We start from the raw sequence: 11,116 nt of genomic DNA, 5'->3' as shown, positions 1-11,116 counted from the left end.
TACTGACCTCATAGCAGCTTTCAATACATAAAGCATTTCAAGGTTTTTTTTTTTTTTTTTTTTTTTTTTTTTTTTTTTTGACTGTACTGAGAAGTACAGTACAGCTGTGTATTTAAAAATGTTAAAGTTTAATATTTATTACAAGTACATGTATAGTTCATCAAAAAAATGAAAATTAATTTTCTCATTCTCCACCTGTATACATTTCTTTTTTCTGCTGAACACAAAAGAACATATTTTGAAGAATGTGTAGAATGTAATCAAACTATTGAAGTCAGTTAATTAAAGCTGAAGTTGTGGTTCGTGTTTTGCTCATTGTCTCAAGAATCATGGATCTCAGTACGTTTTTTTTATAAGAAGTTATTTTTCCCTCCTTAACCATCCCCCCTCACCCTTCACCTCCTCCACCCTCACGTTCACCCCACATCGCGCTCACATTTCTGTTTCCTGCACGAGCATGCGAGCGAACCCTCCCCCACCCCTCTGTGTCCGCATGAGCAATGAGCCTTGATATGATTGGCTCTCGTCCAAGCGTAGCCTGTCCCGATTGGCTGCCTCACCGGTCACACGGCTCTGATTGGTCACATTTTCGTTGCATGTTTTACCCGAATCCCGGGCACATTCAGGGACTTTAGCCTTCAAAGCGGGTGATGCAAGGTTTGTGATTGTTTTGCTTTTCCCTTTGAGCTGGGTGTGTGCTTGTCAGTAGAGGCCAAACCGCGCTGATAGAGCCCTCTTTTCATTTGCTCCTTTTATTTCTGTCAGGCAGATGAAGGCGCCTGTGGAGCGGCTTCGGAGGGGCTGTCTTTCTTAGCTAACACACTTGCATTTAAGGGCACTTAGTTGTCAACACTGTGGCAGAATTCGGGTTACTATGAGTAAGTGGGATCACAGTCACTCGATATGATCAATTCATCATTAGTCCTTAAATAGCGATGAGATATTAGCAAGAAAGCGTTTCCTGAGGACATGGTAAATAAAACCCCGACAATAGCTTTAAAAGTTTAACGATTTTTTTTAGGGATTTAGTGGTGGAGATGCAGAATATTGAAAAAATAAGTAAATATATATGTGTGTTTCTTTAATAACGTAAAGAATTGAAGATTATCTTTAAGTTAATATATACAAATCGAATTGGACTGCGAATGAGTTGAGATTTACATGACTGAATGTCAAACTGCAGCTCATTCTTTATAAATTATCTGTATTTTATACCTACATAGTTATACCATATATTTATTTTAATAAAAATTGTTTGCTTATAAAAAAATGCCCATGTTTTTCCTCAGTATTCAAGGGCAATCTGAAGTGTAGTAGAAATAACGTTCATAAACTTTTAATTCAATATGTATGTATAATAGAAAGTGTGTGAATGAAAGTGTTTTTAATCATTCTAATAATTTTTAATCGTTTTTGGACGGTACGATTTTTTATGTTTTTTAAGAAGTCTCTTATGCTCAGCAAGGCTGCCTTTATTTGATCAAAATACAGAGAATAAAAAAAAAGCAGTAATATTGTGAAATTTCTGTTTTAATATACTTCAAAATATACTTCATCATTATAAATATGCTTCATCATTACTCCAGTCTTCACACAACCCTTCAGAAATCAGAAATATGCTGATTTATTATCAATGTTGGAAACAGTTGTGATGCTTTTTATGTTTTTGGAAACTGATATGTTTTTTCAGAATTCTTTGATAATTAAGGAGCTAAAAAAATAACAGTATTTAATTCAAAATATAAATATTTTGTTTTGTTAATTTTGGGGTCAGTAATTTTTTTTTTTTTTTAAGAAATTAATATTTTTATTCAGCAAGCATGTGTTAAATTGATACAGAGTGATAGTAAATATTTTTTATATTGTTAAAAAATATTTCTTTTTTCTTTTTTTTAGTTCTTATTCATTAAAAAAATCCTGCAAAATTATCACACGTTACAAAAAAAATATGAAGCATCACAACTGTTTCCAACATTGATAATAAAGCATTTTATAATGATTTCTGAAGGATCATGTGACGATGAAGACTGGAGTAATAGTGCTGAAAATTCAGCTTTGCATCACAGAAATAAATTATAATTTAAAGTACATTACAATAGAAAACCGGAATTTTAAATTGCAATAATGTTTCACAATATTACATTTTTTTCTGTATTTTTGATCAGAGAAATACAGCCTTGATGAGCATTAGAGACCTCTTTAAAAAATAAAAAATAAAAATCATATTGATCCCAAACTTTTGAACGGCAGTGTAGAATGTAGATCGTTCTGTTCTATCAAGACCTGTGGTGTGACTTTATTTTTATTTTTTTTAAATTACAAATATTCCATAGTCTCAGTTATTATGAGGTCATTATAATGTCATGAATAATACTATTACAAAAGTTAGAAAAACACTATAGTTTTAGAGGAAATCTATCATGTTACACCAACATGTCAACTTCCTCAAGTATTAAATGTCACCTAACCTAATAGGTGCCCAGTTAGTCTAATCTGCTTTCATTGTTAGACAGTTTCCTTTGTATATATTCATTTACCCAGTAATATGATGTGTGCCGTTTTATGTCTAGTTGAGCAGAACGTCGAGTGCTTTCATAGGATCCTGTTGAATTTTGTCTGTTGTTGAGAACACGGTTGACTGGAATCGCAGCACGAGCTGTGCCAAGACTGAGAAATCTTGATCGAATCACTGCCTGTTCTCTGGCATTCACCATCTAGATATTCCTTAGATACAATCTGTTAATGGACTTTGATCTAACGATGGACTCTTAGGTCTCAGCGGGTGTTTTAATGAAAATTTCTTGCGTCTGCACTCCCCGTTTGCAGCCAAGTTTAATAGGATGCATTCAGTCACACTGAATTTATTTAGGGAAATGTTATCCGCGCACCCTCTTCCCTTCAAGATAGGCGATGTGAGGGAGTTTACCCATTCGCCACGCTGCAGTGTGTGTGTGTGTGTGTGTGCTGGCAGGGAGGCGGCAGCAGAAGTGTGTGTCTGAGGCGGCGTAATCTTTCTCAGGGGCATCTTTCTTATGCTCTTTGCCTCTCCTCACTTCTATTTTTCCCTCTTTCATTGTCTTTTTCAATGGGTTTTTGAGGTTTTCACCGGTGCCAGTTGCGATATTCCTCATTCATCATAGATTGTGTTCTCTGACAGGCTCTTTTCCCAGCTGTCCTCTTACCATGGCTCAGAATTGATTTGACTGTGGTGGATGTGCGGTCTGGTGTTGAGATGGTTTTCACCTTGTTATGTCCTTGCGGTGGAAATATGCCTAGTCGGTTTTAGAGAAAATATTCCTACTAGGATTTTGCATTGACCAGCTTTTTATGAACGTTACGCCAAAATGATTTTGACTTGCTGGAACACAAGAAAGAATGTTTTAGAGAACAAGTTGTACCGCAAGTTTGTGTGGCATGACGATTATTGTTATTACAGATTTGAGGGTGTGTTAGATAGCATTTTCTGTCGTCTGCTGTCTGGAATGGTATAATAAGTAATAAAACTAGTTACTTTAGGTTTAATGATTAGGTGCAAGCTAGACTTCCTGAACCGATCATGGATTTTCCATTAATCTTTCTTTTGGATCAATGCACGAGCGGCCGTTTTATGGCACAGGCGTGATTAGCCAGCTTATTCAGTGTGGCCGAAGCGCTCGGATCACATACGTGACGCATACTTTGTGCTTCACTTGCCAAAACCAGCGCTCCCCTGAGGTCCTGACCAGCGCTAATGAATTCACAAAGAACGGGGCTCTTCTGCTTGAGTGCCAATCCGTCTGATTTCTCCACTGGAGCGCACACACGCAAGATACAGTATGTTTGTGTTCCCAGACTGGACTTGCTATTCACGTACTGTAGTAGAGGCGTAGCAGATAATAGAAATGCCGTACAGTACGTCACATGACGTCCTGTACTTGGCCTTCAGCCTTTAAATGTAGTGTGAGTTAACTGACAAATGCTTTGTGAAAACTATATATGAGAATAGGATTTAAACAGCATGGTTTAGGGGTGGGAATCTGATTCTTAAATGATTCTTGATCTATTTTTGACTGTTTTCTTATTAATGAGTGAGTTTACCAACTTTGAGTCATTTTAAAATAATTACAAATTAATAATTAAACAAAACAATTGTACATTAAAGGGATACTGAACTTAAAAATGTAAATTCTGTCATCATTTACATGTCATTCCAAACTTGTATGAATTTCTTTCTTCTGTTAAGCATGAAAGAAGATATTTTGAAGAATGTGGGTAACAAAAGAATTGACTTCCAAAGTATTTTTTCTATTCTATGGAAGTTAAATGCTACTGTCAACTGTTTGGTTATCAACATTTTTCAAAATGTCTTCATTTCTAAAAGAAACAACTTGAGGGTGAGTAAATGATGACTTTTAGAATCTCTTTTATTTTATTGGATTTTTATTTTATACATTTTATTTTATTATTTATATTTGAGTGACCTATCCCTGTAAGTACAGTGGGTGAAATATGGTCAAACCCAGCGTTGTTTTGACGCAACAGTTGGGTTAAACTTTTAACCCAACCTTCTGGGTAGTTTTAACTCAACTATGGCTTAAAAATCACTGTATGACTGGCTTAAAATGAACCCAAAATAAGTTGTAAATGTAAAAATGTGAAAATCAGACACATAATTACTAGAGGCAATAATCAAAAGGTGAATATTTATTAATAAACAATTTAAAAAATGTTTACTATTCATTATTTATTCAACTTATTAATAAATGTTAATTTATTCATTTCCAACCAATGTTGGGTTCATTTGAAGTATGATTATTTTTAAGCAATAAAACTACCTAGAAGGTTGAATTAAACATTTGACCCAACTGCTGGGTCGAAACAACCAAATTGCTGGGTTTGTCCATATTTTACCCAGCACTGGGTTATTTTTAACCCAGCATTTTAAAGTGTGTTACTGAATAACTAAATATAACTTCAGAACATACAAACAAATATAATGTAATTGAACACGTTGATCGGCAGCTTTTTTAATTTCCACAGAAAATAATTTTGACTTATTACACTCCAAAAAAATGCTGGGTTAAATGTTAAACCCAGTTCTCTGGGTAGTTTTATTCAACTCAACTGTTGTTTAAAAATTATTACAAGGCTTAAAACCTATTTTGTGTTCATTTTAAGCAAGAAATACAGTCATTTTTAAGCAATAGAGTTAGAGTTAAATAAAACTACCCAGAAGACTAGGTTAACCCAACATTTTTTAGAGTGTACTCGGTTTGTAAAATCAAAAGTGAACATTTTCATGTAGTAATGCACTTGCAGTTGAAGTCTTTGGGGCAAGATAAATGTTCAAATAAAAATGGTTTGGAAATATATCCAATATGTGGTTGTATACTGTGACAGTCGGTAGAAATTAAGCTGTACCATTACTGCGGTTTATGTGTGGTTTAATAAATAATTAATTCCCACACTGAGCAGAAAACAATTCTGTAAAAGTAGGTGGCTACTTCCAAGGTAGACAGCTTTGTTGGTTTTATTGGGAGGGGTGTAATTTTGAGTAGCTGTGCTACACATTTCCAAAGTGATGATGATGTAATGGTTGGTTACAGTTGCCGAGCAGCTCCACGACTTGTTGCATTAGTTCGGAATTCAGCAGATGAGTGGTCAACCCCCAACACTGCTCATTTAGTCATAATGTGTTACTGTTTTTAGGTCGACTAAAGTGTTGTTGCCAGAATTATCATTCAATTGTTAGGAATAATAGTATCTGAAATATGAAAATGTTAACATAGTTATTATTACATGGTTATGCTGCATGCATACTGTACAGTTTAGGATTTAATTTCCATTAAATAACTATTACAGTCATTGCGCCCACTCCTATAAAAACGTAAGCATGCTACTTGTAAAATGAGACTAATGTGCTAAAACTGGTTACTGATTATTGAAAGAAGTTTCTTATGCTATAAAAAAAAGAAGCAGTGTATTATTAAGCATTAAATATTATTACAGTTTAAAACAACCATTTTTCTATTCAAATATATTTTAAAATATAATTTATTCCTGTGATCAAAGCTGAATTTTCAGCATCATTACTCCAGTCTTCAGTGTCACATGATCCTTCAGAAATCATACCAGTATGCTGATTTGCAGCTCAAGAAACATTGCTTATTATTATCAGTGTTGAACATAGTGAAGCTGCTTAATATTTTAGTGGAAACTATAATACATTTCTTTAGGATTCTTTAAAAATATGAATATTTATAAAAGAAAGTTTAAAAGAACAGTATGCATTTAAAATGGAAATATTTAACAAATTGAAATGTAATACTGTCACTTTTGAAGAACTTAACGTGTCTTTGTTGAACACAAGTGATAATTTCTTTGGGGCTATAGCGTTTTAGTGCCACGAAAATGTAAGATTGTGAGATTAGTCATAATATTTTGAGAAAAACGTCAAAATTACAAGAATAAAGTTGTAGAAATCTGAGAATAAAGTTGAAATATTTAGTGAATAAAATCGAAATATTTTGAGAAAAAGGTTGAAATATTTTGAGAATAAAGTCAAAATATTTTGTAATATTTTGTAAATGAAGACAAAATATTTTGACAATAAAGTCGAAATATTTTTAGAATAAAGCCGAAATATTTTGAGAATAAAGTCAAAATATTTTGAGAATAAAGTCGAAATATTTTGAGAAAAAGGTTGAAATATTTTGAGAATAAAATCGAAATTAAGAGAATAAAGTTGAAATATTTTGACAATGAAGTCGAAATATTTAAAGTCAAAGTTCCGAAAATAAAGTCAAATTTTGGGAATAAAGTCAAAATAGTAAATGACGTAAATGAATTTGAAATGTTTTCAGAACAAATTCGAAATTACGAGAATAAGGTCTAAATATTTAGTGAATAAAGTCGAAATATTTTGAGAATTAAATTGTAGCAATTACGAGATGAAAAGTTATAGCCTAAGAGAATATTTGGGTTTGGGAGCACCGAACTTTATTCTCGTATTGCTACGATTTCATTCTCGTAATTTTTCTCAAATGACCACTTCAGTACCGTAATCTTAGATCACTAAAGCGCTGTTGTATTTAAACAGTAATGTAAGTGCTTTAACAAAACTTCAAGCACCTAACTTCTGCTTTAAAGCCTCCAAAATGTCTCGACTTTCATGCTAAGTTCTCTATAGTAAATGTAATTTTTGCTTGTTTACATACCGAGTTAATGTGGTAATCAGCAGCAGTAGATGGTGTCAGTAGCGCATAAGATGTATCAATGGCATAACATTTTTCGACAAATTATATTTGAGCACATTTGCACAAGATTGGATCATCAGTTATGTGGCCTGTGTCAACGGATGCTTTTGATTTGTGTGTTTATCTAGATGAATCAGCTGAATTTGCCAGTTGCTGAGTAAAAGACACTGAACAGTTTCTGTCTTACCACTGAAAGCAAATGACTCATAAAGCAAAAGGCCAAAATGACTTGATAAAACGTGAGAAGAGCTGTGAATTTAAATGTTTAATTTAAAAAGTGTTGTAACACACACCTACGTTTTGTCTGTTTTTAACACAGAGTGGCCCGTGTGAGCGGCCCCCGACCCTGTTCGTACTTATTTTATACCTACTTATTTTTGGAGACGTCTCCGAGCTGCCCATCAAGGCTGTAGGTTTCAGTAATTGGTTTTCTGAGAACTAAATAACCCAGAACCATCACTGTCAGAGGCGTTTAATTAACTCTCTCTCAGCACGAGCGTTCATCTGGAGTTGGAAGTGGTCAGAAAAACTCCCTGTTTGCCTGTGACTTAATCATTTTAGTCTGTGTGTTTTTCTTTTTCTAAATAGTCTAAAAGACTATCCTGAAATGTTAATAATAGGAAAGGCACAGCCAGATTTCCTTCCCCCGTTCTTGTTTTTCTTTCGCAATTTTCCATTATCTTTTTTCTCTTTGCCCCCTCTCAGGAAACAAAAGATCAATTTTGTGAGAGCACAGGCTCCACCCCATTCCTCTTCAGTCTTTCTTGTAGCCACCTCGCACTCGTTTCTCTCTCTCTCGCTCGCTCTCGCTCTCCCACTCCCATAAATGCAGTGACACTTGCATTCTGTGTGTGCATGCGTGTTTGTCCGAGCGAGAGAGTCGAAATAGAAAGTGAGGGAGCGGGGGGGAGAGAGGGAGTTAGAGAGAAAGAGAAAGACAAGGAGGGGTGGGAGCGCGAGCGTGAGCGCGTGTGTGCTTAAGCTAGCTACTCACAGAAAAGAAGGAATAAGAAAATTGAAGTAGCCGCCATATGCTGAGGATTTTGGTGAATGCCTTGCTGAGGAGACACGCTCGCTTTTCCGGCGGATCCTAAGAGATGGGAAGCTCGCATTTGCTGAACAAAGGCTTGCCACTAGGTAAACGTTTACCTTTCCTTCTGCATGGGGCCACACGTGAAAGTGTTGTACGGAAATCTGCGGCAATATTTGAGCGTTCGTTCGTCTGTCGTACAGTACTCTGGCTTCCCCTCCCCCTCTTCCTTTCCTCCTCCCCTCCTCTGTGCTCCGCTTTTCCCTCTTTCCTATTATCTTTCATCTGAACCGTTCATCCACATACAATCGCCTGCTTTCTGCTTTCTCTCTCCCGTGAGAAGGCAGCCTTCGTCCGAGAGCCGGGGCCACGGAGCTCTGATTCCTCCCTTATTAACTGCATTAATCTTTCCGAGCTCGAACGATAAAAAAACCACACGCTATCCCCTCTGGAAAATTTGAGGGGTTGGCAAGGACATGACTCTCTCTCCTATGGCCCTCCCGCACATTGTGCAGTGGAAATGTGGCTTCCAGTTCCGGCCTTGACTTACTTCCTAATTTCAGTCTCTTCGAAGGAAATTCTCATTCTAGAAGAGTCCAAAAGCATGAACACTTGAGTGGGGCTTTTCAGGGATTGCATGGAAATACTTACGCCAGTGCATTCAGCAACTGTGTAAACATATATTCGATTTGGCTTAAGATATTTCAGATGTGACGGAATAATTCTTATTTTCAGGAGGAGATTGACTAATGAAAGTTTAAATACGTATAAATATCCTTGCAAAATTCAAACTTTCTTTCTGCCTTTAAAAAAAAAAATCCCAAGTGTACATTTCCAGGAAACCTGGGTTGAGAACAATGCACTGGCTTTCCACGAATGACAAAAAACAAGATTTACTTCAGCTCGCTCTGTGACGAGCAAAAGCGTGTTGTTAAAAAACAGGTTTTGTGCTTTTCGCATGGCGAACGTGAGGCTGGGATTTGAAATTGGCTTTCATTTTCACCAGAAGACAACAAAGGGGGGATGTCAGCTTGAATTATCGCCCGTGGGCAGTCGAGGTCTTTAGACGCCGTGTGCGATTGACCCTGTTGGTTCTTGTTGCTATGAACTAGCTAATTCAAACAGATCCAGCTCACCCTCGGGGCAGGGCAATATGAACAGAGCGCCGAGGGATTTTGACAGAACGGTGTGGTGCGAGAAACTACCATGTGTTTTTTTCCAGCGCAGGCGTCTTGATTTACCTAGCTGTGATCTTACATGCAAAGACGGGGAGGCTCAAAGATCGAGTGCTTTTTTTTTATCATAACATTTGAGCGTACGGCTTTTATGCGTGCTTGAATGCATCTATTGCATGTTCTTAGCAGTTTGTCCTAATCAGACAAAAAAAAAAGAGATAACAGTAGCTGTGTTGCAAGATAACCGGATCCTGCTGGGATGGTTTAGACGTCACATAATTTACGGTTGTAAAAGTTCACCTTCATTACAAATGGAGAAAACAGCTGGTTCTGTGTGGGAACGGATGCGTGAAATCCAGGGATCTCTTCACAGAGGTAAAGAGCTCTTGTTTGTGCATAAACGTGTGTATTGTGTGTGTGTGTGAGAGTGTAAAAGACTATCCTGAGAGCAAGAGTGGGTGGTGCTGGTATAGAGGTGGGTGTGTCGGTGTCTTATGGGCATGATTACACCATGTCTGCACTTGCCAAGCTGTGTATGGTAAAATTGGGAGAGGTCACAGGTGCACACATTGTACTTTTGTTGCTATATCATTAACAAATAGCTAAATATTTTGATCTGAAAGATACTGATGTAATCTGTGTGTGTGTGTGTTTATCTTTTGAACTTTCTATTCATCAGAGAATCCTGAAAAAAAAAGAATGTGTCACAGTTTCCACCAAAATAACATAATTTTCAACATAATAAATGTTTCTTGAACAGCAAATCAGCATTTTAGAATGTTTTCTGAAGGATCATGTGACGCTGAAGACTAGAGTAATGATGCTGAAAATTCCGCTTTGCGTCGCAGGAATAAATTGCATTTTAAAATGTATTCAAATAGCAAACAGCTATTTTAATAAAATGTCATAATATTAGTGTATTTACTATATTTTCGGTTCAGATAAGCGCAGCTCCAGTGAACATAAGAAAATCATTAGAAAATCTTACTGAACTTTCAAACAGAATTTTTCACATATACTTGGACTTTCCATTGACAAGTCCATTGGTAGATGTTTTTTTAACTGACGCTGGGCAGAATGCCAGCTTCTGCTACTCAGCCAAGCAGCGCACAATGTCGCCAATGTCAATAAAGAGCAACAGTCACTGCCCACCTTTTCAGCAGCCTGGTTCCGGAAGTATTTTTCCCATTCATTTTCTCCATGGGGACTGTTGATGAATCAACATTACAGACACTGACTAAAAGCAAAAAATATGTGAAAACCAGAGACAAAGGCAAGACTGTGCTTAAATGAGACGTTTACTTCTGGAATGAAAATTTCCTGTTTACTCACCCTCATGTCATCCAAGATGTTCATGTCTTTCTTTCTTTTTTGAGGAAAACATTCCAGCATTTTTCTCCATATAGTGGACTTCGAACGGGTTGAAGGTCCAGATTTCAGGGGTTTAAGGGGCTCTACATGATCCTAGCTGAGGAATAGGGGTGTTAGCAAAACGATCGGTCAGAGTGAAAAACTCCATCTTATTTTCTCCTCCAACTTGTTGTTTTACTTTTTTTTGTAAAGGGCATTTGACTCTTTTTGCATGTTCGCTTTGTAAACACTGGGTCGGTAATTCCGCCTCCATCATGATTACGTAATGCGTGAGGCTGAGCTAGTGCAAGACAAGCATTTGTGGT

At 36.5% G+C, this 11,116-nt stretch overlaps 1 protein-coding gene across 3 annotated transcripts in view; it reads left to right on the top strand.

Annotated features, from left to right (window-relative positions):
* The first annotated feature begins 592 nt into the window (after nucleotides 1-592).
* Nucleotides 593-11,116, top strand: part of LOC127175938 (C-terminal binding protein 1) — a 30,392-nt gene continuing 19,868 nt past the window's right edge. Inside the window, exon 1 of one of the 3 annotated variants that reach the window (XM_051127280.1) lies at nucleotides 593-657. In XM_051127280.1, the coding sequence (XP_050983237.1) occupies nucleotides 651-657 (7 nt within the window). In that variant the 5' untranslated portion in view covers nucleotides 593-650. Of the gene's footprint in view, nucleotides 658-7,976; nucleotides 8,373-8,403; nucleotides 9,816-11,116 lie in introns of those variants that run through there. The other 2 variants (XM_051127279.1, XM_051127278.1) reach the window with 2 other exon arrangements.

This window comes from Labeo rohita, chromosome 14 (assembly GCF_022985175.1).
Source record: "Labeo rohita strain BAU-BD-2019 chromosome 14, IGBB_LRoh.1.0, whole genome shotgun sequence".
NCBI lineage: Eukaryota > Metazoa > Chordata > Actinopteri > Cypriniformes > Cyprinidae > Labeo > Labeo rohita.
Note: the sequence above shows the minus strand (reverse complement) of the source record. Positions and strands in the feature narration are given on the sequence as shown.